At 37.8% G+C, this 27,096-nt stretch overlaps 3 protein-coding genes across 3 annotated transcripts; 2 read left to right on the plus strand and 1 right to left on the minus strand.

The window, feature by feature from the left end:
* Positions 1–270: 270 nt before the first annotated feature.
* On the plus strand, positions 271–10,947 carry LOC131946477 (dynein regulatory complex protein 11). Its single transcript, XM_059307255.1, has 9 exons — positions 271–493; positions 2,276–2,403; positions 2,910–3,089; positions 3,444–4,949; positions 5,080–5,242; positions 6,211–6,339; positions 6,869–6,996; positions 8,965–9,052; positions 10,094–10,947. Exons 2-9 carry the CDS (start codon positions 2,309–2,311, stop codon positions 10,394–10,396), a joined length of 2,592 nt encoding a protein of 863 aa, XP_059163238.1. The 5' UTR covers positions 271–493; positions 2,276–2,308; the 3' UTR covers positions 10,397–10,947.
* Positions 10,948–11,081: 134 nt separating this feature from the next.
* Positions 11,082–13,884, minus strand: LOC131946478 (uncharacterized). The gene is made up of 3 exons (XM_059307256.1): positions 13,535–13,884; positions 13,130–13,232; positions 11,082–11,955 (listed from the first exon to the last, which is right to left on the minus strand). The coding sequence occupies exons 1-3, from the start codon at positions 13,574–13,576 to the stop codon at positions 11,237–11,239; spliced, it is 864 nt and encodes a 287-aa protein (XP_059163239.1). The 5' UTR covers positions 13,577–13,884; the 3' UTR covers positions 11,082–11,236.
* Positions 13,885–19,088: 5,204 nt separating this feature from the next.
* On the plus strand, positions 19,089–25,967 carry LOC131946486 (aldehyde dehydrogenase 1A1). The gene is made up of 15 exons (XM_059307283.1): positions 19,089–19,242; positions 20,691–20,739; positions 21,859–21,963; positions 22,357–22,497; positions 22,638–22,770; positions 22,883–22,944; positions 23,109–23,237; positions 23,461–23,574; positions 23,657–23,759; positions 24,163–24,347; positions 24,467–24,631; positions 24,737–24,894; positions 25,022–25,096; positions 25,419–25,458; positions 25,700–25,967. Exons 2-15 carry the CDS (start codon positions 20,692–20,694, stop codon positions 25,730–25,732), a joined length of 1,491 nt encoding a protein of 496 aa, XP_059163266.1. The 5' UTR covers positions 19,089–19,242; position 20,691; the 3' UTR covers positions 25,733–25,967.
* The last annotated feature ends 1,129 nt before the right edge of the window (positions 25,968–27,096 follow it).

The following is a 27,096-nucleotide window of genomic DNA, read 5'->3' on the forward strand; positions in this document are numbered from 1 at the left end:
TAACAGATCTAGTCTATAGATCTATAGAGGTTTTAGTCTAAATCTGAACATATCAAAATTATTAGCTTATTCTTTTAAAACAATATTTAGATCTAGATCTAGATCTAAATAAGTCATCTCAAGTACTCGATTTAGATTTGATTGGCCAAAGCATTATATGATCTAGTTTTACGCACAAAACAAATTAAAAGTAAGATCTATATTATAACTGGGTAATGCGAAATCTATAAAAATTTTGCACTATACTAGTGTGCGTCGCACCTTGAACGCACATTGATTGACGTTTTGGTTTCGTTTTCTATGGGCTGCAGTGTCCAGTGTTATGCAATGGGCTAAACTTTTGAAATTTAGCGTAGCTTTGGCTACGTAAAATTAATTAATGCACGTGAAACCGCTTGATTTTCCCCCGTTACTTACAGATTACTCTTTGGGTGATCCATTGTTGCTATGTGCATTGCTGCACTTCATATTGAAATCATATTAGATCTATGAGGTAAGACAAAAGAAAGCAAACTCATATTCATGGAATCATAGATCTAGATCTAGATTAGATCTAGATCTAGATTCTAGTAGGTTTTAATGTAACGTCAATTTTAGGGTGGGGGTTTGGCTTTTTTAACAATAGGTGATATTGGAAAGGGGTGGGGTATTAAAAATGTTTTAAAATGTGACGCCGTTAATTTTTTAAATGGAAGTTGTAACAAAACGGGTAGACAAATGCAGATACATTAGAAGTCTGGACCCAGAGGCGGAACTACCATACCGCCAGACAGAGTTTCTTCCAGGCATCTCTTCGGGGGGGGGGGGGGGGGCAAAGCCCCCCCCCCCGAAAAAATTTTACCGCCCCCCCCCCCCCGAACGAAATGAAATTTATATAATTTATATAGAAAATATATACTTTTAACAGTGTCCGCCCCCCCCCCCCGAAGAAAGTTTACCGCCCCCCCCCCCGAAAATTTCAAGTGCCCCCCCCCCCCCCCCGGAGAAAAAAGTCTGGAAGAAACACTGCCGCCAGACCCAGCAATGCGGGGAGGGGGGGGGCAGGACGTTTAGGGGCCCAGTTCCGACCAAAAAACAATGAATTTTTTTTTCAAAAATTATGTTTTTCATGCATCTTGAAAGTGGTTTTGTAAAAAAAAAAAAAAAAACAGGTCTACTATAGCAGAGATTGTTGCGTAGAAAAATATTTTAAAATCTACAAGAGCTATAGTTTGAAAGGTAGGTAAACATTCACACTACTTCCAAGCCTTACTGCCCTTCTTTAAAATAGGGATGCCCACGAAGCTCATTTAAATAGTTTTGTACTATGTATATTAAAAAGCAATTGATTCTCTGAATTGTTACTTAAATAAGACGTACTATATAATAGTATGGCTATAAAAATCAATGTTTTCAAAATTGATATTATAAAAGCCAAAAATGAAAAAAATAAACATAACGCGAGAAACCATTCACGAGTCAAGTTAAAGTCTTTATATATATTTGAACAGCATGTGTATGATATTTTCTTGGATTCAACCGAGTTTGGACTAAATTTTTCTGTTTTGTTCACTCAGAAAGGTTATATATTGCAAAGAAGTAGACTCAATTACTCAGTTAGGATATAAATTTTGTATATATATATATATATATATATATATATATATATATATATATATATATATATATATTTATATATATATATATATATATATATATAATATATATATATATATATATATATATAAATATATATATATATATATATATATATATATATATATATATATGGGGCCCTAGTTTTTTCTTTGCGGGGGAGCCTTTGACTTCTAGTTCCGCCACTGTCTGGACCTAAGATCATTGTCAGCACAAAACATTGGGTTTAAAGAGTAGACAAAAAATACAAACAATAACATAAGTTTGGGCTTATAGCTCGACAGTGACATCTTGTCTAAAGGCCACGATATCCAGATGAAAAGACGCGTGTTAAAGGACGCTTGGACAACGAATAGGGGTGTGAGTAGGATCGTGGTGTACGGAGGGAGGGGGGCACGGGGGAAGGGGAAATGAAATAGTGAGGTGGTAATTGTGGTAGAATGAAAGCCTTTTGTGTCTTCTTCTGCCATTTCTGTGATGCCTAACCCATCTTTAATGTACTGCAGCTACCATTTTCGTCGTTTATGAATGACCCCATAAAACTTTTTAAAAATTAAAAAAAAAAACTGCCTATATTGAGTATTTATTAGTAGTAATTTGTGATTATATAAAATTAAGTTGTTAATATTTATTTTAAAAGATGCTGACTGGTAACATGAGTACTTGAAAGAAGATGGGCCCAAAGAAAGAGAAAGGAAAGAGGGGAGAAGGGAAGAAGGCGAAAAAGGCGAAGCCAGTGGTGGTGGCGACACAGGACGTGTATTACTGGTAAGCAAAGTGAGAGTAGAGAACAATCTGCCGATATTCGTTGACCTGCTGAGGGGATCATAGAACCTTTTGGGCGAGGGAAGTCATACATAGTGGTGAAGGCAGGATCTGTTTTGCGGGGAGGGGAGTTTAAAGATGGTCTCAACGTAGGCTGCATACAGTTTCTTTCAGACACTTCTTCGAGAGGGGGGGGGGGCTCGGCCCATGAAACACGTTTCCCCTCTCCCGTTACCCAACGAAATAGAAAAATAAATTTGATTTACAAAAAAAAAGAAAATATACTTTAATTAGTGTCCGCCACTCCCCCCGGAAATATAAGTCCGGTAGAGAAGGGGGGGGTTCACATTCTAATGCATGCACGTATATCCCCCCCCCCCTTTTCCTCTGTCTCTTTTGACGTATAATCTAAAGTGGAACATCTCCATAATGTATAGTTTCCAGTTTGTTTTGTAATAAATATTTTTGATAACTAAGCTTCTTTGAAAACAATGAACTGCGCGTGACAGGAATAAGAAACCGCCAGTGCCCCTGAACGCGTACTACAACAAAAAATGGCACGAAACCCAATCGGAGATCAACCGTCTGCTGGCCGAGGAAAACTCCATGTTTTTCAACAAGAAGGGGAAGCCTAAAGACCAAAAGCCAATCAAAAGTCGAGAAAAGGCTTTCCAGCTGTGTGTGGTCCGGTATGTTATGTTGTCGGTGCTATAGATTCTAGTTTATTTTCTCGTTCAATCTAGGTTTTTGGACGGACGATACTTTTATATGTGAGTGTGGTATTTCTATGATAAATTAAGCTGATTTTAGATTTAAAAAAAAATTAATCATAATTATCAATTCATGTTCATATTAAATATTTTTAAAAAAATGAATGATAATTAAAATCTTAACATGAACGGTCGTCTATTAAATCACAATAATTAAACAAAATTTAACCACTCAAAAAAACAGGACACATTAACTACAACGATTGAACAAAAATATATTAAATCGTACCATACACTTTTTCATGTTATCCCCCTCCCCCTCTTTCCCCACAGATACCTGAGATATATCTTAATTGCTCGAAATCTTGACGAGTGCTACACCTACATGGTACACCCCCAGAAGCGTATCCTCGTCAAAAAATGTATGGCTGGAATTCTAACTCGCATCTTAGAGCTCAAAGAGTTAATGATTGACGTTGAGGAAAGAGAATTCCATTTTTTCGATGACGTTTTACAAGACTTGCAGCTTACGCCCGATGAAGTGGAGATGACAATCCCTCGCTACTTTAGGGACGAGAGAACGATCGTTTTACAAAACAGGGAACTTATTCTAGAAAGCATCGTCAAGAAAATTGAAGGCGGGGTTGAGCCTAGGAAACAGGAGGTAGACATGACCAGAGAACAGGCGATCTTGCTGATTCAACGACATCAGAGAGCCTACATGGGACGGCTCAAGTACTACGAGAAGGCTTGTTGGCTTTCACAAAAGAAAAATAATCACGCCCTCTTAAGAAAAACAGCCGACACCTGGGCCTGTTATGTTTTTAAATGCAAGACGCGGAGGATGCGACAAGAAGAACTGCAGAGTCTTGGTATGATGTCATACCCTAAGAATAGTATCGCTGAGCTGCAGAAACAACGACAAGAACATATTGAAAGGAATAAGAGAAAAATTGAAGATAACATGATGGATTATGAGCTGGAACTTGCGGAATGGGAGGACAAGATCTTGGCAGATGAAGGACAGAACATGGCAGAGAACCTGAAATACAACATCATTCAATGGCTGCTTGAGACAAAAAATGCTATTGGTGTATTTCCAGAGTTTCCCACGGAAGAAATGGGCGGCAGCAATTATTTATTTAGTAACAAAACGGTGAAACAAGTTGAACAGGAATTGGCTGAGATGTTCGACGATTCGAAAAGTAAAAAACCGCCGTCTAAAAAATCTGATAAAAAAGCTGCTGATAAAAAGGGTAAAAAAGAAGAGGAGGAGGGGTACCAGTGGGTGATGCCAATGTCACAAATGCTGACGTCGCTCTCAGAGGAAAAGGATGAATACATGAAGTACTGGTTCTATAAAGATGACATGCATAACATCCACCAAAAACACGACAGCGAACTGATGAAGGAGGCGATACGCATGAACATCGCTGAGAAAATCAGGTTGGAGGTTGACAAGCTCATGAGGTTTGAGATAGAAAATATGAAAATTGCGATTGAAAAGGCGGTGCAGGCGAAGACGAAGAAAAAGGGGAAGAATAAAAATGGCGGGAAAGGTAAGAAAAAGGGAGGGAGGAAGAAAAAAGATAAAGATTTGACAAAAGACCGGACGATGGATGATCTGTATGAAGAACTTGTACAGAACGAGGTCATCAAACGAGTTTCACCCACCCAGCTGAGTGACTTCCTGGGGGACTACTCCTACACCGGAAGCAGCACTCAAGATTCGGATCTCAACCCTCTTCCGTCACTAGCAGACGTCAGGCGGCTCATCACAGAGTTTGCTATTTTACCTCTAGGATCAGCCGAAGTTCATCAGTTTTCGCCATTAAACAGGTGATCTAAGCTTACAACAATTTGATATATTTGCCTTTTATCCTATAAACGTACGCTAACATAGTCGTTTCTGATGAGTCGTGACTACCTATGGTTGAATATGTTTTTTAAGAGGACTGTTTTGTTTAAGGTCTCTTCTGATTGCGGGCCTGAGGGGGACGGGCAAAAAGATGCTAGTACAAGCTATCTGTCACGAGGCTGGGGCTAATCTATTTGATATCACCCCGTCCAATCTGATGGGGAAATACGACAGTAAAGAAGGAATGAAAATGATTATGCATTTAATAATGAAGGTAATCCATACTCTTTATTTAAAATAAAAATATTCACACATCACTATTAACGATATTAGATTTACATTAGATATATATATTTTTTAAAGATTGTTATTATTTATGCATTTAAATGGACAACCACTTAATATTGAAATCTATTCTATCCCTTATTAGGGGAGGGGAGATATTGTAATCGTTTATTGAAAACTCGGCGAGTCGTTTAACCTGATTTCTCACCCTTCTGACCTTGACCTCATCACGCGTTACAGTTATCTCCCTTATGGCCTTAACCTCTCCACATATGACTCTTCAGACCTGACCTCAAGACGTATACCAGCTTTCACCCTATTGGCCATGAACCTCATCATGTATGTGATGTTCAACTCACAACCTATGACCTTTCTAGCCTTGACCTCATCAAATTCTCACACTAGTGGCCTTGACCTCATCAGTATGACAGCTCGCATACAAAAATTATGGAGTCTCACGTTCATTTTCTCTCTTCATCGTTTCTTGGTATACGCTCAGATAATATAAAATATAACATTCTCAGGCAATATAAAATTTAACATAGTACTTGTCGCTAGCCAAAACATTCACTTCTTTAAACATTCATTGTAACGGTTAACAAGATCTCCGGTAGTTGGCCGCCGTGGTCGAGTCGGTAAAGCTCATGGCTGCTAAACCGAAAAGGCTCGAGTTTGAACCCCTTATGCAGATGAGACTCGATAGCTGGGGACAGAAACTCCAAATTCAAACAAATGCTGCCTTGTAGTTTGTTCTTGGTTGGACAAATGCTATGGAAGCAAATCCAAAAAGAAAAGCAGGCTGAAGTCGGAGTCAACACGTGTTGGAGGGAATCTGTTCCACCATTAGAATTAAGAACAAAGGAGAAGAAGAAGAAAGACCTCCGGTCGTAGAGTTCACTGCGTCGTTTGTTTTACTCATATAGGTAAAGATTTAGTGCCGTCATTTGTTTTAATCAGGTTGGAAAAGCCTTAGAGCCGTCGGTGTTTTGGATCAATCAATGTGAGGATTTGTATTTGAAGAAGAAAAATAAAAATGACCTAGCCAGGCCTCACAAGTGGGCGAAAGTTATCAATAAAACTCTCAAGGTAGGTGTACATCTGTTCAGTGGGCTTGGATTTATTCATAGATGATGTAACTTTACCTTTGTGACTAATGATTCCAGGCATCGATTCGGGGAGAATTTGAACGAAGTAGAGTTTATATAAAAAATATGTACTTCAGCCTGTGTCCGCCTCCACCACCCCGGAAATCTAAGTCCGCTCCCCACACCCTCCCACCCCGAAAATTTCAAGTGCCCCCCCTCCCCATGGAGATATATGTCTGAAAGAAAATCTGATGTAAACAGTACTATATTTTTTAAACACTTGTAAACTTAACACTATTTTTTTCAATGCATACAAACTTAACCATAATTTCTTAAATTAACACCAGTAAACTTTTCTCCAAAATAACATTATAGCAAACTTATGTTTGTGTGTCTTATAATAAATCACATGTTATTTTATTAATCGTTACATGTTGCTTAGATTAACAAGGTTGGGAATGTAAAATGCGAATGTATAAACGTAAACATAAACGAATGAAAACTAATGGAGCCCTTGATTACCATGACAGAAAATAAAAAACGGAGACAGGATGATGCTGATAGGCACAACAAGGAGACCGAGTCTTTGTAAACAAAAGCCGCTCTCTAAAGCTTTTAAACGGACCGTTGTTGTCCCACTACCAGACTATGGGAGCAGGTGAGTTGGTGTTGTCCCACTACCAGACTATGGGAGCAGGTGAGTTGGTGTTGTCATTGTACCACAACTGGAGCAGGTGAGTTGGTGTTGTCCCACTACCAGACTATGGGAGCAGGTGAGTTGGTGTTGTCATTGTACCACAACTGGAGCAGGTGAGTTGGTGTTGTCATTGTACCACAACTGGAGCAGGTGAGTTGATGTCACTGTGCCACATACACTTGGAGCAGGTGAGTTGATGTCACTGTACCATATACAATGGAAGTAGGTGAGTTGATGTTGTCACTGTACAATATACAGTGGGAGCAGGTGAGTTGATGTCACTGTGCCACATACACTTGGAGCAGGTGAGTTGATGTCACTGTACCATATACAATGGGAGCAGGTGAGTTGATGCTGTCACTGTACCATATACAATGGGAGCAGGTGAGTTGATGTCACTGTACCATATACAATGGGAGCAGGTGAGTTGATGTTGTCACTGTACCACAACTGGAGCATGTGAGTTGATGTTGTCACTGTACCATATACAATGGGAGCAGGTGAGTTGATGTTGTCACTGTACCATATACAATGGGAGCAGGTGAGTTGATGTCACTGTACCATATACAATGGGAGCAGGTGAGTTGGTGTTGTCACTGTACCACAACTGGAGCAGGTGAGTTGATGTTGTCACTGTACCACAACTGGAGCATGTGAGTTGATGTTGTCACTGTACCATATACAATGGGAGCAGGTGAGTTGATGTTGTCACTGTACCATATACAATGGGAGCAGGTGAGTTGATGTCACTGTACCATATACAATGGGAGCAGGTGAGTTGATGTTGTCACTGTACCATATACAATGGGAGCAGGTGAGTTGATATTGTCACTGTACCATATACAATGGGAGCAGGTGAGTTGATGTTGTCACTGTACCATATACAATGGGAGCAGGTGAGTTGATGCTGTCACTGTACCATATACAATGGGAGCAGGTGAGTTGGTGTTGTCACTGTACAACATACAGTGGGAGCAGGTGAGTTGGTGTTGTCACTGTACCACAACTGGAGCAGGTGAGATGATGTTGTCACTGTACCATATACAATGGGAGCAGGTGAGTTGATGTTGTCACTGTACCATATACAATGGGAGCAGGTGAGTTGATGTTGTCACTGTACCATATACAATGGGAGCAGGTGAGTTGATGTTGTCACTGTACCATATACAATGGGAGCAGGTGAGTTGGTGTTGTCACTGTACCACAACTGGAGCAGGTGAGTTTATATTGTCACTGTACCATATACAATGGGAGCAGGTGAGTTGATGTTGTCACTGTACCACAACTGGAGCAGGTGAGTTGATGTTGTCACTGTACCATATACAATGGGAGCAGGTGAGTTGATGTTGTCACTGTACTACAACTGGAGCAGGTGAGTTGATGTTGTCACTGTACCATATACAATGGGAGCAGGTGAGTTGATGTTGTCACTGTACCATATACAATGGGAGCAGGTGAGTTGATGTTGTCACTGTACCACAACTGGAGCAGGTGAGTTGATGTTGTCACTGTACCACAACTGGAGCAGGTGAGTTGATGTTGTCACTGTACCACAACTGGAGCATGTGAGTTGATGTTGTCACTGTACCATATACAATGGGAGCAGGTGAGTTGGTGTTGTCACTTTACCATATACAATGGGAGCAGGTGAGTTGGTGTTGTCACTTTACCATATACAATGGAAGCAGGTGAGTTGATGTTGTCACTGTACCACCCACAGTGAGAGTCGATTAAATACATCTCTAATTGTTATACCCACAGTGGGAGCAGGTGAGTTGATGTTGTCAGTGTACCATTAAGTACAAAACCACCGGTGATTTCTCTTTACGATGGAAGTTTGGTGGGGTTGTAGTTTTCTTTTCTTTAAAACAACCCCAAACCAACAACATTGAATGATTTACACCAGTTGTTTGAATACGTTTTCTTTAGATATATGATATGGCAACACTTCATAGGCACTATGGCCGGGCTGTCACACTTCGAGCTGGAGAATATGGATTTCTCATCTTTGACGAAGGTACGTCTGGAGATATAACTAGCACTCGGCTTGTTAAGTTGGTTAGCGAGGGCAATATTTGGATCTTTACTATCACCTTTCAGTTTGAGGGAGGTTAGATATACATACATATATATGTGGGAATGGGAGGGAGGGGCGCTAAGCCGTGTCTCTCCCTAGATCCACCCATAGCTATAACAGCTGATTTTATTTACAATTGTCTGGAGCATTTACACACGACTTACATACGACTTACATACGACTTACATACGACTTATTGTTTTCTGAAATCTCTATCACCCCATATTCTCACCATAGAGGGATGGGGGGGGGGGGGGGGGGGAATTGGTAAAACTACTCAGCCACCCACTAGATCCGCATGTGCCTGAAGCTAACAATATCTCTCTAAGCCCCTTTCAGTCTATACTTTCAACCTCGTAGCATGGGTTTCTTTCAGAATTTTTTCTCCGAAGAAAGGGGGTGGGGGGGGGGGGGGGGGGAGGAGGAGAATGACAAACTAGTTAAAGTATATATTTCTTTATAAATTTTATTTCTATTTCGTCCAAGGGTGGGGGAGGGGCGGTAGATATGCTGTGGGGGGGGGGGGGGGGTCCCAAAAAGAATATCTTCTCGTAACAAGGGTTTCTTTCAGACATTTTTCTCCCGAATATGAGGGAGGCACACTAGTCAAAGTATATATTTCTTTATAAATTTTATCTCTATTTCGTCCAAGGGTGGGGGAGGGGCGGTAGATGTGCTGTGTGTGGGGGGGGGGGGGGGGGAGGCCTAAAATAATATCTTCTCGTAACAAGGGTTTGTTCCAGACATTTTTCTCCGGAATATGGGGGAGGCACACTAGTCAAAGTATTTATTTCTTTATACATTCTTTTTCTATTTCGTCTAAGGGTGGGCTTGGGGAGGGGTGGTAGACGCGCTGATTTGGGGGGAGGAAAATCCCTAAAAGAATATCTTCTCGTAACACAAGGTATAACATGATAAATAGAGATATGTTTTCCTGCTCTCACGATACACGGCCTATGTAGCTCCCCTTGCCCCCCACAGGTGACCACCGGCTTCACGATGCAAGCCATCAAAGAAACGTGTCAGGAAGTCATAACTGAAGAGAGGCTGAGCAAGATGAGAACTAAAGGCAGAGCCCTGACCCCCCTAGAGTTCGTGGTCAAGATCGCGGCCCACGACCCCATCTACATGCAGGAACACGAAGACTTCGTCTGGTGGTTCAACAACACGCCCCTGGCCAAGAAAAGGATGGAGAGGCTGACCACAGGAGACGAGGGTTCTAGCAAGAAGAGCACAAAAAGCAGCAAGGGAGGCAAGAAGAAAGGGAAAAAGAAAAAAAAATAGGATTTTAAAAAGTAAAATGAAATATTTTACAAACTAAATAATAATAAATCGTGGTAATGAATTTTTTTATGCAAGCTAATATAATCAATTTAGACTTGTAAATAGATAATATCAAGGGTTTAAGTGTTTAATGCTATAAAAATATATTCTTTTAAAATGTTTACAAAGTGTGTGATTATTTTGGATAGATTAGGAGGAGTGATGATAACATAGTTTGGGCAAATTAATTAAATATATTTTAATTAATAGTTTTCAAACACAAAACTTTTGATTGAGGAAAATATTTCGGGAAGAAAATGCGATCAGGCAAATTAAATATTAGTAGAATATTAATTGAATTGTGAAATATGATGCTTGTTTAGTGGTTGGGTGTTATGAGCTAAATAGATAATGAGTGATGGAATAAGTGATGTAGTGTGTGTATGCATTTTATTTAAAGTAATTTCCGATATTCGGAGCCGATAAAACGTCTTGCAATTATAATTTGCCTTTCGAATAAATAGTACAATGATACCGGTGTCGTTCTGTGTTCCTTATCAATTGTTTCTTCTCGTTTGTTTTAACGCCGGATTTATATAATGTTTAATGATTCTGTTGATCAAAACTATTGAAAAAGGTTGAACTAGCTTTTGGGACTAATTGGATTTTTTTTTAAAATAATAAATTTTAAACATATTTTCAACCATTTTATTTGAATCAAACTTGTTACAAAAGAAATTTAGCTTTTAATTGCTACAAACACTTGATGTTTGCTAACAAAAAAAAAAAAATGGAAAAAGATTCATTTGTCGCTTTGTTTTATACAGGGGACGTAATCCAATTTTCCAACACTTAGTTAAGTCAGCCATTTGTAAAATGTAGCTTTGAATTTTTATCAGCACCGCTTTGACTAAATGTTTTAGCGTTTGATGCAATGGTACCCAAAGTTTGCGATTTGTTTAGTGAAAGCAGGTGTTGTTTCTTTATTTCTTGATTTGTCCCAAACTTTTTATGACTTTCAAATAAAAGTTTGGGGAAAGATTGACCGGACGTATTCGGTACAGGCTTTATCAGCAGGTTGTTCAATTTAGCCAGATTTTTACTAGGCATGCCAAATTTATTTATCTCCAATGTATTGTTTTTAAGCCAAATTTTATGTACAAATTCATTTGCCGCCTTTTGGTAAACTTTGCGATTAACTTGAGAAATTGAATTGTTCAAAATCGGAATGGTTTCTTTTGGCTTTAAATCGCTTTTAAATGTTTCAAGTAAAACACTTTTTGACGGAACAGCCTGAATGGGTTGAGTAGGTTGTTTTGGGCTATCGAGTATCGGAGCGTGGTCCTCCTTTTTCAGATTTTGGAATGAGTTATTTTCTTCTATTTTCACATATTGAATAAAGTTATTTTCGACTTTTCTCAACTTTTTAAATGAGTTACTTTCGTCTTTGGTCGAACTTAGAGATGAGTTATTGTTCTTGCTCAAAGCAGACGATTTGGTGTGCTTCCTGGCATGGTATGGGTGGCTCTTGTAAGGTTTTGATGGTCGAACCACCAAGGAGCGTCGCTTAGAATTTGTTCCTAAAAAGACAAGATTAAAAAACAAAACACGTTAAATATTAAGAAATCAACAATTAGCTTATGAAACGCGACGGATACATTGGAACCTGGGGGGTTCAAAGTTCACTACAGGTATTTGCTATGTGGCTAACATTTTTTCTGAACCCAATACTGTCTGAATCAAAGCATTTACTGAATCAAAATACTTTCTGAACATAATACTTGCTGAATCAAAATATTTACTGAATCAAAATACTTTCTGAAACCAATATTTTCTAAACCCCCATTTTTTACGAACCCTATATTTTCTAAGCCCAACACTCTATGAACCCAGTAATTTCTTAACCTTGTACTTCCAAACCCAATCAGAGTTTCTTCCAAAGTGTAGTTATAGAAAGTCTGGTCTAGAACCCTTACACGACTAGATACACTATCCTACCACTGAATAGCACTAGACTAGACATTCTCAACACATCTATTTTCTACCATGGTGAGGGGTGGAAGCAGGCGTTGTGACTGAAATAGCAATGTAAACAGAAAGTGTTATGAAAGCTTTATTTTTGTAGAGCTGATTGGCAGAATCGGTTACACGTCTGACTTGATGCATGGAAGGCGAGGCGATTCGGTGCCGTGAGGAGTGGTAGGTTCGGAACCCGTGGGGTCTGTCTGTTCTATCTTAACTTGGACTATATTCTGTACCTTTGTCTACCCTTGGCGTTGAAATAACACTTTCTGTTTACATTGCTATTTTCTACCACGATGTACTAACAAATTACCAGGTACATTTTTCAGGTACGTTTTTTTTTTGTTTATGTTGGTAATTTGGTTAATGAGTGTCATCAACATCTCAGTGTACAAGAGGTGTACTGTGTATGGTGAGATTAAGGGTTGAGTGTTTAAATCTAGATGTTCGTTCATACATAGGGGCTGCAGGCAGTGTTTCTTCCAGGTATCTATTCGGGGGGGGGGGGGGCACACTAGTACCCCCCCCTCCCGAAGATAGTCTCTCCCCCCCCTCTCCCCCGAGCGAAATGAAATTTATATAGAAAATATATACTTTTATCAGTTTTCCGCCTCCCCCCCCCCCGAAAATTTTAGCCCCCCCCCCCCGAATATTTCAAGTGCCCCCCACCCCCCCCCCCCCCCCGGGAGAAAAAAGTCTGGAAGAAACACTGGCTGTAGGTAATAAACCGACCTGATTCGGGGTCTCTGTGGTGGATCACGTGATACACTATGATGATAAACGATATAACACACAGTAACAGAACTTTACAGTGATCCTTCCCGAACATGTAACGCTGCAATACAAGTCATATATATATATATATATATATATATATATATATATATATATATATATATATATATATATATATATTATATATATATATTTGTGTGTGTGTTTATTGTTTTTACAAACATTGTATAAGGTACACTTCTTTCAAAAATTAGTACTGATTTGACCAAGCTAAAACACTGCATACTAAACTACAATAAAACCAAAAAACATTTTACTATTCATAGCAGCAAACTATGCAAAACAATTTAAAAATTTGGTTTAGAAATAAACTTTATATCTCTGTTCTTTTGGAAATCGTACCTTTCGAGCTCTGAAAAGAATTCTTCGGCTGTCTTTCATCATCTCTGTGCGGTCTCATTAAAAGGTTTGAGAGGACACTGAACACTTTCATCCAAACTATATCCTTTTGTTATTACCGGTTATCAAAAGAAAACTATAACAAATTTTAATATAGCTCGTGTATCTTATTGAATCGTCTTCCGTTTCACGAAACCAAACAACAACGAAAAGACGCATTAACGAAAAGTTTCAGCACATAAAATTCCTACCACTAGTAATCTCCACACAAACCTCAAGCTTATGTTAATGTTAGCATGATACAGTCTAGCGTTAAAAATATGGGTCGATCAACATCTTGTATAGTGTAGTTATAAAACACGTCAAGATCTAAAGATGGTTTGTTTAAATTGTCGTTTAGATCTTAATCAGTCGATCTAAGGTAGTGTAACGGGATGGAGGTGGGGAGTGGGGGGGGGGGGGAGTTGCCCACTAGTTTTACATGTTATCGATACAAGAGTTATTAAACCATAGGTGATATATAATACAAGTCTCTGATCCCTTACGTATATAACATGTATGTATCTGATCCTGTACGTATATAACATGTGGGTTTCTGATACTCTACGTATATAACATGTGTGTCTATGATACTCTACGTATGTAGTATGTGTGTTGCTGGTGTTATGTGTAGTACTACCTCGTTATCTGATACCAATGAAATGAATATTTTTTGGCTAAAGCAGGAATCTTCTTCCAGTCATGATGTTTAGACCATCATGCCCAGTGTTAGTATTTTGCTAAATTCGGAAGTGCTATAAGCTCTAGTTCTATGAGTATTTGTATTGAGTAGGCCTCTATTTTAAAATTCTATTTCTTACTAAACAACTCAATTTGGCTCAAAATATTGTCTTCTTCTTCGTTCTTGAGTAATAATATTCGACGAGATTTTCTCCAAGTATTACTTGTCAACATGTGCGCCATATTACTCCGATTTCAGCCTGCTTTTCTTTCAAGATTTGCTTCCATAGCCTTTGTTCATCCAAAAACACAATAGTTGTTTAATATTAAAGTTTCCTCTCTTAGATGGGTTGCTGTCCCCAGCTAACGAGCCTCGTCTGCCCTGTGTTCAGGACTTAGCAATCATGTGCAGAGGCGTAGCGACCCTTCCCGGCGCCCGGGGACATACTTTCAATTTGGCGCCCCCCTCGGGAGCAAATTTTCGATTTGCACCCCCCCCCCTCAAACTTTAGATTTGCACCCCCCCCCCTCGAACTTTTCATTTGCACCCCCCCCCCCTCAAACTTTCGATTTGCACCCCCCCCCCCCTCGAACTTTTCATTTGCACCCCCCCTCAAACTTTCAATTTGGCGCCCCCCCCTAAGGTCGGCGCCCGGGGACATATGTCCCCCCCCCCCGCCCCCCCCCCCTCGCTACGCCTCTGATCATGTGCTCTCCTATCCGACCACAATTCCCCCCTCCATACTATCTCCATCTCAATCCTCTCTTCTCTCGGGCCCAGCAACTTGCTGTGTGCTAAGCTTTTTTGGATCTGCTTGAATGTGAAGGCGTCAAACTGACACTTTCACTCCATGTGCAAGTGAAGGGATTCGTTTTCCCCCCTATTGATCTAAAATCTAAAACAAACCCTCCAAATATTGCTATCTGACAAACTAAAATAACCCTTCCAAAATATTGCTATCTGACAAACTAAAATAACCCCCTCCAAATATTGCTATCTGATAAACTAAAATAAACCCTCCAAATATTGCTATCTGATAAACTAAAATAAACCCTCCAAAAATTGCTATCTGACGTGCTAAACTATCCCATAGATCAATAGCTTATACCTCATAGGTTTTGAAAGCTCAATAAATGTCAGTCTATGTATGTAATGTGTTTAACATTCGTTGTGAGTGACCTTATACTTATATGTTATCAGCTTTCATTGAATGCTTTCATTCTTTTAAATCCTCTACATGTAACATTTAAACATCAACGCAAGGAGATAGTTACGGTGTGTTTGTGGGGGGGGGGGGATCCTCTACTTGTAACATTTTAACATCAACACAAGGAGATAGTTACGGTGTGTTTGTGGGGGGGGGGGGGGATCCTCTACGTGTAACATTTTAACATCAACACATGTAGAGATTTACGGTGTGTTGGGGGGGGGGGGGGGGGGGAATCATCTACGTGTAACATTTAAACATGCACACAAGTAGAAATTTACGGTGTGTTGGAGGGGGGGGGATCCTCTACGTGTAACATTTTAACATCAACACATGTAGAGATTTACGGTGTGTTGGGGGGGGGGGGTTGTGTGGCACGCATTTTAAAAAATACATTACGTTGTTGTTTTTGTTAGATGTTAATGCAGACTATGTTAGCTATACCTTTGAAATGTTGTTGGGTACCATTTAACAAACTATGTTAGCTGTGATTTCCCCTACTAATTATGTCACTAGTAGTTTAAGTCACCAAGCGCTCACATTATAGGTCAAGGAGGTCAGGTCACCACCCATTATTTAACAACATGCTGAACTGGTAGACTGTGCATGTTGGGAGAGGGATGGCAGAGCGCCCGCTCTAGGACAGGCTATTTATGTACAGTTGTCCCTCTATCAGAAATAATTTCAGCTGAAAATTTGAAACACTTTTCGACTGTTTTAATGGTCTAAACAACTCACCTATCACAAACTACAAATTTAAAACTTTAAGATCTAAACAACTCACATACAGAGGCGTCGCTAGGTCGGGTGTTACCCGGTGCGGCACTTCGTGGTGTTCCCCCCCCCCCCCCCCCAGGAAACAACACCCCCATCCTCTTGTAATAATTGTCGATTTGTACTTATGTTTATTTAACTTTAATCAATCACTAATGGATCTGGCACTAAGACATTTTTCTTCTGTACATTTTGCATTTTTTTGCCGTTGTGTCACCCCTAAATGGTGTCACCCGGTGCGGTCCGCACCCCCCGCCCCGCCCTCACTACGCCTCTGCTCACACATTATCACAAACTACAGTTTTCTCTTCCTTCTCACGCCAAGCGCAGAACAGAGCATGAAATCGAGACTATACTTGGAATCACCTTAGCACCTTTATAGGCCTGATGACTATCGTCAATTACCCTTTCAAACCTACCGTCTATGGGACGGTGGTAGAGTTGACTAATTTCCTTGACCTCAACATACATAGTGTGGTCAGCCAGCACTAAGCTCAGTCGCCTTTACTTTCCTGATCGTTTAAGGTACCCAGGGCTGGGTGAACTCAGTGACATCCTACCTACTCAATCCCAGCAACCAAACTCGAGACTTTCTGGTTAGCCGTTGATCTACCATATGTTAAAAATTTACCTAGAGTGTGCCCCATAAGTCCCTCCTTTACTTCTCTATCGTGAAGTCGGCAGTTAACAGGTCACTCACATGGTCGTGTATATATATATATATATATATATATATATATATATATATATATATATATATATATATATATATATATATATATATATATATATATATATATATATATATAATTCTCTTCTTGGAGACGCTAGAAAACAAGCTGTAAGCGTGCTCCCTACTACCCCACCCCTACATGGTCTGGTGAGCCGTGGTTCACGCTAAATGTTTACAATTGTATAGCCGGATTTAGTGACGGGGCAGATAATTTAGTTTGAAACGATTTTAAACTTAGGGGAGGTAACTAAGAGGAGGCTGCTTTCACGGGGGGGGGGGGGTGTAGGGTAGGGGTTGGGGGAAAGGAGGGTGGGGGGTAGTATCGTTCTTAACGACCTACTGATAGTGTTTTAAAGCAAATATTTTCAGTGGCAGCATTGGTACTGTCGAACTCACAAAGTATGAATTACTGAAAAGTCGGCTCGTTGTACATATTTCAAGCATCTCCAGTGCCCCTTCGACAGGAAGTTTGAAGTGCCCCTCACAAAGAAAAAAATGCCTGAAAATTAAAAGTTAAGATCAGACACTTTTACTTGTTTGCCTGACTGAAGGAGTTGCACAGCTTCTGAGAATAACACAATATTACAAGTTTTTAATTAGTTTTTTTAGGGGAATGGACTAAGGCAGGGGTTCCCAACCCCGTGCCCGTGGGCGCCATGGCGCCCGCTGAACGATTCGTATGTACCCGCCTCTCACTATTCGACAGAGACTGAATTTTTTCATAAACATTATTAAAAGGTTGAAGGGGATGGAAATCGAAAGTTTGAGGAGGGAGGTGGGGTGCAAATCGAAAGTTTGAGGAGGGGGGTGCAAATCAAAAATTTGAGGGGGGGGGGGGGGGTGAAAATCGAAAATTTGAGGGGGGGTGCAAATCGAAAATTTGCGGGGGGTGCAAATCGAAAGTTTGAGGGGGGGGGGTGCAAATCGAAAGTTTTGTCCCCGGGTGAAGGGAAGGGTCGCTACGCCTCTGGAAGGAGTTTGTCGATTTAAAATAGGTGGTGCCCGCCACCCTTTCCGATATTTTAGAATGTGCTCTAGACTCTAGAGTAAATAAACCGGTAGTGATCTCCCCTAAACTTTCTCGAATATTCTTATATAAAACAACAGGGGATGGTAACTGGGGATATAGTTATGATTTTTAATCCATTTTAAATACTTAAACTTTTAAAAATAGAATATAATCTCATAAAAAAAACATTGCGCACCAAGCAAACGCCGAATAAAAACGCGTATAATAGTGCGCAATATTATTAGTACTTTAAAAATTTACATTAGTTTTTTGAGAAATCGGAAGTAGCGTAAATTACTACTTCCAGTCAACGGAAATTACTCAAAATTTAACAGAAGGTAGAGAATTAGATCTTTTACTTACTTGTGAAATTTCATTTATCTATCTGAAATAGTACTAAAGTTATAGGCTTTTAAAAAATTCAAAGTAGGAAAAGTACCACTTCCGGTTATCGGAAATCGCTCAAAAGTTGATACGGATCTACGATTTTGATAAAATACTTATATATGAAATTTCATCAACCTAGCTGTAACGGTACTCAAGTTATCGTGTTTACACACGGACAGACACACACACAGACACACACACAGACATACGGACAGAATTGCAAAGTCCAGTTTTTCAGACTGGATTACGCATAAAACCTCTTAATTTTGATAAATCTGGATTGATAATTTTTGCCCGATTAAAATAAGTCCTCTATACTTCGGATGTGATGAAGGACTGAGGTGTAATACGGTGAAAATTGTTAAAATTTCAAATGATTTTTGTGCACGATTACAATACTTTCTCTATACTTCGTATATACGAGAAAGTAAAAAAGGTTGGGAACCCCTGGACTAAGGGAAAGAACTGCAGTGAAAAAAATTAAGTATAAAAATAAGTCCTGTTGTAATCGCCCCCGAAATTATTGTAAATTATGCGATGTAGACCTATAATTTAAATTAAATAGACTTAGGCCTAATCCTTAGTTTTTTCTAACTAATAATTCCTCTGTTCTATGATAGGTATTTTTTGGTGCTAACTCTGTAACAAAACATTCAGTTGCTCACTTATTTTTTTTCTCTCCTGGCCATGACTTTTCAACTCTGAACTCTGAACTGGGTAAAAAAATAATATAAATACCGAGGCCTAATATCGTGGCAGCAGAGCAACGGCTCACATAGTCTGCTGTCTTTGTGGCGTTATCTTGCTCTTCAACACGACCAACATTTGTACTGTTACTTATTCATTTACGCTGCATTAGCTAAAACTGTTGGTTCTACAAGTAAGTTAAGTTCGTAGATCTAGAATCTAGACTATAGAAATCTAGATCTAGACTAGAATCTAGATTCTAAATCTAAATTTTAGAATCTAAAATCTAGATTTTCTAAAGTAAATGTAGATTAGATATTAAAAGAAAAGAGTGACTGAAGATTATCTTTCTAAAATCTCTAGGGTTAGGACTTTGTTCGCTAGGTCTAATTTTATTTGAGCTAGATCTAGATCTAGATCTAGACCAAATCTTATTGTTGGCTAGGCCTAATTTTGATATTTTAGCCTGACCTAATCTTAATGTTGTGCTATAGGCCCTAACTAATAATATAGTAATATTAAGGTTAGTTATTTTATTATTATTAAAGAAATATATCCCATGAACTATACACAGGCTATCAGATGATAAGGTAGCTATAGTAGTTAATAAGAGTATAGATTATAGATCTAGATGTCAAAGCTTTGATTGACCTCCACTAGAGTCCAGAGCGGGGGTCTCCAAACTTTTCAGCCGAGGGCCGCATTGACTATCAAATATCATTTTGGGGGCCAGAGTTTCTTCCATGCATCTCTTTGGGGTGGCAGAGTTCCCCGCACCCCCCCCCCCTAACAAAATATAATTTATATAGAAATATATACATAATTAAAATGCCCCCCCCCCCCCCCAGGAGAAAAAGTCTGAAAGAAACACTGTCAGGGGCCGACAACACACTTGAGGTCCAATTTTGTTCTCTAAGGATGTCATTTGCTTGCAATTCAATGACCTCCATCTGCAGTTCATCTGGGGCAACTGGTTACATTTGCTTCAATTGGGGTTTGATATAGTCTCACTTCTTCTGCCTTTGAATCCTAGTAAGAAAACCGCCACTGAAAGTGCAGCTGGAGGTCTTTGATCTTGCATGCAAATGATGTGGGGAACAGAGCTGTTGCTTTAGCCATGAAGGCCTTGCACTGCTGAAAGTGCGTCAAGCTGTTGCCTTGTACTTGTTCAAAAACATGAATAAAATGTCCAGCGACTCATCCATTGCAATTGGAAAATTGCAAAACTTGTTATATAGTTTTCACTATTTGAGTCACAATGTTTTCATCAATGTCTGCAACACGGAGGGCAATGGTATTTGCACCCAAAGTTACATATTCAAATTGTTTTAAATTTTCTGGGCAAAGTTCCTCAGCCACCTCTAACAAACCTTTTTTTTCCGCGAACAAAAAGATCTCCGCGGGCCGGATAAGATGACCATAGTTTGGAGACCCCTGGTCTAGAGTAGAGTTAGTTAGCTGTTGTTTTTTTTTAGGCCTACTTCAATGCTGGCTAAAGCCCTTTTACCTTATTTTAACCCCAACTTTTTCACTTATCTTAACATAAAATGCACAAAAAATACCAATGATACAATTTTATAAGCAGCATGCATTAGAAAATCAAAATTTTTTTATGTTGATTCTTTATTTTTTCTGGTACAGAATGGAGAACTTCAAGCCTATTAGAGAGCCTGAAATTAAATACACACAGGTAAATTTTTTGAATGGGAAACTTTTTATCCTTTACTTCTGAAACATTTTAAGTTTTAGTTTAAAAACTAATCAACTTGTCCCAAGTTTGGGTCTCTGGCTAGAGTGGTAGTATGGCCCTTAGTCTACCCAACTCCAATGTGTACCTGGCTTATGTTAGGGAAAATAAAGGCAGCTGGGCATATTGCTGATACACTACTGCCTGAGATAACAGAAATTATGTTGACTATGATTTTCTACACCTCTTGTTACTAGACTTCAGCATATCATATGTTAGCATACATTTTGTACATTATTTACTCCATTTTGGGATATATTAAATGACAGTATCAAATAACTAGCTATAACAATGAAAAAGCATCAGAGAAAATTTGTCTGTTTTGTATCATATTCATATGTGTATACTTATCTCCAGCTTTAGCCTAACTAGGTCAAATGCACTTCTTCATGCTGTTTAGTGAAATGCTTGGTCATGTTGCTTGCCTTAAGCTTGGCTATATGAACTACATATCTTATCTGGCGTAAAAAGAAAAAAGTGTTAACATATCTTTCTTTTGTTAAACTATACTGATTACAGTGGCTGAAGTGTTGATAACATTTATTTTATTTCATAAATTCTTTAGAAACTCTATTTCTGAGTAAATTAGGTTTTTAAAAATTACTAAATTACATACCACTATCCTTCCAGAACCATATATTTACTTTTGAACTGTGTTTTATTCCTTAGAGCTGAGTTTGTTTTAAATTTTTTAAAGTATTATTACTTTTGGAAATATTGTTTTTCTTGTTAAATATTGTGGAGTTAAAAATCTAGTATGAACTCCATCATTCTCTTTGTGCATATATAGTTATATAGACTTACATTTTAAGAATTAGTGGTACAATTAGTTGATTATTTTCTGTTATAATACACTTGCCTGGACTTCCACTATGATTTGTTGGTATAAAAACTCCAGATGAAACTGCTGCAAATATTAGTTTTTAGCATTGATATTTTATTTTGGATTTATTACAGATTCTGAGATCTGCACAAACAAAATCATAAGATTTTATTCATGTAATACATTAGTTATCTTAAAGTTGACACATATTTTATTTTATGCTATTTTTAAAATTTTAGCTATTCATAAACAATGAGTTTGTGAACTCTTTGAGTGGCAAAACTTTCCCTACAATAAACCCTGCAACTGGTCAAAAGATAGCAGACATCCAAGAAGCTGATAAGGTAACGTTCAACAGTTTTATACAAGAAGATAGAAACTAAGTTTTTGACTGGTGGTGGAGGTGGGGGGATTATACACTGTTTGGGTATTTTAGGGAATCAACTATCTTCACTTTAAGGTCAATAGAATTGCTCCAGTTAAAAACATAAACTACCCTAACACCACCTTTGCTATCTAACTTGTCCAGCTATAACTTTCTACTACTTGTATTCTCACATTAAATTGGTCTTGCTATTCTATTGGTATCTACTCGTACCTCAACTGTATGCCGCATCGCTTTGTATATTACACTATTCTACATTTCTCCTCTGTTTGACCTATTTCTAATGTTCCCTAAACTTGTTAGGACTATGACTGAGATTGAAGCTGAAGTGTTACATATATTTGTGTTGTAGGAAGATGTGGATTTGGCTGTTAAAGCTGCCCAGAAAGCCTTTGAACTTGGCTCCCCTTACAGGACCATGGATGCCAGTGCTAGAGGTCGTCTGCTCTACAAAGTTGCTGAGCTCATTGAAAGGGATGTCAATTACATTGCGGTGAGTTCAATTCAACAGCACCATTTACATTTCAAATGGTATTTACTATATCTATATATACTTTTACATTAAAGAAAATATTAAATGAAAGTTGATGAGTAATTAGCACTACTAATCAAAGTGTGTGGCTTTTGTTTTAGAGTCTTGAAACCCTAGACAATGGCAAGGCTTTTGCTCTTCATGGGTCAGTAGGTGATGCTTTCTTCTCATCAATGGTGTTCAAATACTATGCTGGATGGGCAGACAAAATCTGTGGCAAAACTATTCCAGCTGGTAAGTGGATCAGCCCTCTAATCTACTTTAACTATTTTTAATTTTTAAAACCTTTTATGCTAATGTTATACTGTGTTGGCAATTGTGGTTAAAAACTCGTGTACATCTTCAGATGGAAACTTTTTCGCTTTCACTCGTCATGAACCTGTGGGTATCTGTGGTCAAATAATTCCTGTAAGTTTTTTGTTCAGTTCAGTGACAGTGCTAATAAAAGTCGTGATTTAAATGTAATTATGTGAAATTTAATTCATTAAATTTTATAGTTTTAGAAATTATTGTTGAGACATTTAGAGAAAAAATTTGGAAAAAAAATTTATCTATGTAAAATAATTTTCCAGTGGAACTACCCCCTTGTTATGGCTGCCTGGAAGATTGCCCCTGCTGTCGCAGCTGGAAATGTTGTTGTCCTTAAACCAGCTGAACAAACTCCACTAACTGCCCTCTACCTGGCTGCTCTAATCAAAGAGGTTTGCTTGTGGTTTTTTTTATTTTATATAGAAAAAATTTACTTTCTTTACCATATCTAATAGATAATTGTCTTTTTAATCAATTGGAGTGCTATACATCAAAATTTCTATTTCTGTGTAGGTTTTGACAATACAAGTTATAGCCTTTTTCATAATTAACCGGAATATCCTTTTTGTGTGCATGTAGAAAGTATTGATAAAAATATGATAATTAATTCCTTAGGCTGGCTTTCCTCCTGGTGTTGTCAATGTGGTACCTGGCTATGGGCCAACAGCTGGTGCAGCTATCACTAGCCATCCTGATATCAATAAAGTGGCCTTTACAGGCTCCACTGAAGTGGGTAACAGTTTGACATTGCTCATAATTTTTCACTTTGTTTATAATAGAATCGAATCATGAAAACTAATATATTCAATAGATTGGCCAGCTTATCATGCAAGCAGCTGGGGCTTCAAATATCAAAAGGACAACCCTTGAATTAGGTGGTAAAAGCCCATGTGTCATATTTGATGATGTAGACAGTAAGTTGAACTTGTGTTTGTTATCCAACAAAGTAAATTAACAATAATGTTCTAAACATTGTTGTTGTTTTTTTTTTTTGCAATAAGAGGTTTGCAAAAATCAATAAATAAAAACAGTTTGAAAAAATTTCCTGTGTTGAAATGAAAAAATGGGGATAAGTTATTTTTCAAAAGGTCTATGATAATTGTAATAAAAAAGTCAATTGCATTGTAATGATGGTCATATAATTGTAATAATTTTAAAATGAAGCAAGAAATCTCTAAGCAGTTCTGCTACTGAACACTTTAGTAATGATTCTAACTTTTTATTCATAGAATCTTCAAATCGTCTTACATATGCAGTGTTAAAAATAAATAGCTTGGTATGCTGTACAATGAAATAAAAGTAAGTGATTTGTTGCAGTTGACAAGGCAGTGGCTGAGGCACAAGAAGCATGCATGACCAACATGGGTCAGTGTTGTGTGGCAGGTACCAGAACTTACGTCCATGAAAACATCTATGATGAGTTTGTTGCCAAGAGCCGTGAGCTGGCTAAGACAAGAAAAATTGGAGATCCTTTTGACTCTAACACTATCAATGGACCACAGGTACAATTTAAAAAAAAAATTATTTATTTGAATTTAAAATTTGTCAATTCAAGCGATCTTTGTAATATTTTTTCAAGGTATTTTTAAGTAATCTTACCCTGCAAATGTTATATTTTTAGATTGATCAGGAACAGCTGAACAAAATACTAGGTTTAATTGAAAGTGGAAAGAAAGAAGGTGCCAAGGTTGAGTTTGGTGGTGAAAGACATGGAGATCAAGGATTTTATGTTACACCTACTGTGTTCTCCAATGTGACTGATGATATGAGAATTGCCAAAGAGGAGGTAACTTTTAACTTGAACTCATATTTAATTTAGTAGGAGTACATAAACACCCTTAGTTTTACTGAGTTTGAGATCAGAAGTGATTCAACTTTTTCTTGCACCCAGATCTTTGGACCAGTGCAACAAATTCTCAAGTTTAAAGACCTTGATGAGGTCTTGAAGCGTGCTAACAACACAACTTATGGACTTGGAGCTGCCGTCTTCACAAATGATATCAACAAAGCTCTCATGTTTGCCCAGGGTGTGCAGGCTGGGACTGTTTGGTAGGTTGTCTACAATGAAGTTAACATCTGTCAAATAAAATAGTTTCATTGTCTAACAAATTTCCTATATGCTTTGTCCACAATTTGAAAGACTATCAACTTACAAATTTCATATTTTCTTTCTCAGGATAAACTCCTATAATCATGTTGCTCCTCAAGCACCTTTTGGTGGCTTTAAGAAATCTGGCCTAGGCAGAGAACTGTAAGTAACTTTTTTAAATACAGGACCTTGCTTGAAATTTAAATTATGTGTTTAGTATTGTAAACATTCATTGTAATAGAAAATTGAACTTTTTTTAAGTTAGGTAAATTTCAATGAAAAATCGCTGCAAAAAATACTAGTTTACTTTTTTGTATTGATTGAATTGTTAGGACAAGGTTTTTAAAAATATTAAACCAAATTCTTATTAACAAATTGAGAGTTCTTGCTATTTATAACAAAACACAAAATTCAGTTTCATGCTCAATTTCTTTATCTTCTTTGTGTATTAAAAAATTAACAGTTCAATATTTTTTGTTAACAGGGGAGAATATGGCTTACAGAATTATGTGGAAGTCAAAACAGTAAGTAGGAAACAAATATTTTCGTGTTTAATTAATAAGTGCATTTAAAAAATTAATGTCCAACAAAGAAATATCAGTAACATATTTAAAACAAACAAGTACAACAAATATTTTTATTTTAACTATAAAAATCTTTCCAAACATTGGACAAATATTTATATTTTAAGTTGTATAACATTTTGATTAATTATGTTTTGTAAACAAGTTTTCTTATTTTGTTACCTTATATATTTATTTTTAGGTCTTTGTGAAAATCCCACAGAAGAACTCCTAATTCAGCCCCTTCAAAGTTTGGAACTGGTTGTTCTAGTTTAAGCATTTCTAATGTATTTAATACAATTATTTAAGTTTAAAACTGCTGGTTATTGTTGGAATTCTATGACCAGTCACTGTTCATGGAATGGTTGTGCTTAAAATTACAAGTCTAGTCGATTACATACAAGTTAATTGTATCCAATTATTAATTTTTTATGTTGCTGTGTTTAAAAAATTAAAGAACAACATAATTATTTTAAAAGTTTGTTTTATTCAACACTAAGTTTAACATAAGTCTTTTTAAATAAATATTTTAATATTAATTTATCTGAATAAGTTTTAAAACAATACATTTTGCTTCCACAAAACGTATATGATAAGAAATTTTTTGCGGGTGTGGACTATAAAATATCTACATCAACCATGAAATATCTATTTAGAACTAGTTGTTATATGTTCCATTAAAAGATGAAAATTTAAACTTTAAAAGGAATAAAATGAAACAAAAAAAAAAAAAAACCCCACTTATGATAAGCTTTTCAATGCACTAAAAATAATATTCAACATTGAAATCTGCTATATAATTGACAGATAAGGTTTGCTGACAAGAAAAGTGCTAAAAGATTATTATACAGTATGCAGGCCAAAGTATATACTCAGTTTCTTTCAGGCTTCTCTCCCAACCCCCTCCCCCCGAATTTTGTGGGGGGGGGGGGGAGTAAGTGTGGCAGATCATGTTAATCTATTTTTTTCCTAAATGAGTTGACCCATCAATATTCAACTAAAAATGACCACTTTAAAAATAAAAAGGCCTATTTAAATACCAGCTCTACTTAAAGTTAAATTGTAACATACAGGTAGCCCAACATCAACTGTGTAGTCACAAAACTAGGAATCTTTCAGCACCACCAAGTAATAAGGGTGAGGGGTGGTGGATTGAGTTATGTTGAATGTAGACACGAAAGGGAATGCATGCTGGTAAAATTAGTATCCAAATTCACGATTCAGCCGGCCATTTCTATGTGCTGGCAATTGCCACTGTGAGACACTCTGTTACTTCTCGGAGTATCTGGAAATCCCAGGTGAATGTTAGATGTCAGTTGCGGTATGATAGCGTTTATTTTAATTACTCTGACAGCGATCTCATTGTGAGTGATGTATTCCTTTGTATAGCATTCTACCAGCATACTTTCGACACGGTGATATAGGATGGAAAATTGTAATAAAAGACTATTAGCTACGTCATATTTTTCACTGAAGGGATAGGGTAAAGGACAAAAGGGCCAACATCCAAAAGCTCAACATAGGCAAAACGACGAGATCAAAAGGGCAGGGTGGAGAAGGAGCAGTTTCTTCCAGGCATCTATTCGGGGGGGGGGGGGG

This window comes from Physella acuta, unplaced genomic scaffold, assembly GCF_028476545.2.
Source record: "Physella acuta isolate Inbredline_101_S28 unplaced genomic scaffold, ASM2847654v3 ptg000562l, whole genome shotgun sequence".
NCBI classification, from domain to species: domain Eukaryota; kingdom Metazoa; phylum Mollusca; class Gastropoda; family Physidae; genus Physella; species Physella acuta.

Excerpts from the sequence above, each read along its gene's own strand:
- LOC131946486 (XM_059307283.1), top strand. The coding sequence starts at position 20,692 with ATGGAGAACTTCAAGCCTATTAGAGAGCCTGAAATTAAATACACACAG. Across the intron at positions 23,575-23,656 it reads CCTTTACAGGCTCCACTGAA|ATTGGCCAGCTTATCATGCA; the intron begins GTGGGTAACAGT and ends TATATTCAATAG. Across the intron at positions 25,097-25,418 it reads TCTGGCCTAGGCAGAGAACT|GGGAGAATATGGCTTACAGA; the intron begins GTAAGTAACTTT and ends TTTTGTTAACAG.
- LOC131946478 (XM_059307256.1), bottom strand. The coding sequence starts at position 13,576 with ATGATGAAAGACAGCCGAAGAATTCTTTTCAGAGCTCGAAAG. Across the intron at positions 13,233-13,534 it reads TTCTTTTCAGAGCTCGAAAG|CGTTACATGTTCGGGAAGGA; the intron begins GTACGATTTCCA and ends CTTGTATTGCAG. Across the intron at positions 11,956-13,129 it reads CCACAGAGACCCCGAATCAG|GAACAAATTCTAAGCGACGC; the intron begins GTCGGTTTATTA and ends TTGTCTTTTTAG.
- LOC131946477 (XM_059307255.1), top strand. The coding sequence starts at position 2,309 with ATGGGCCCAAAGAAAGAGAAAGGAAAGAGGGGAGAAGGGAAGAAGGCG. Across the intron at positions 2,404-2,909 it reads ACACAGGACGTGTATTACTG|GAATAAGAAACCGCCAGTGC; the intron begins GTAAGCAAAGTG and ends TGCGCGTGACAG. Across the intron at positions 5,243-6,210 it reads TTATGCATTTAATAATGAAG|GTTGGAAAAGCCTTAGAGCC; the intron begins GTAATCCATACT and ends TGTTTTAATCAG.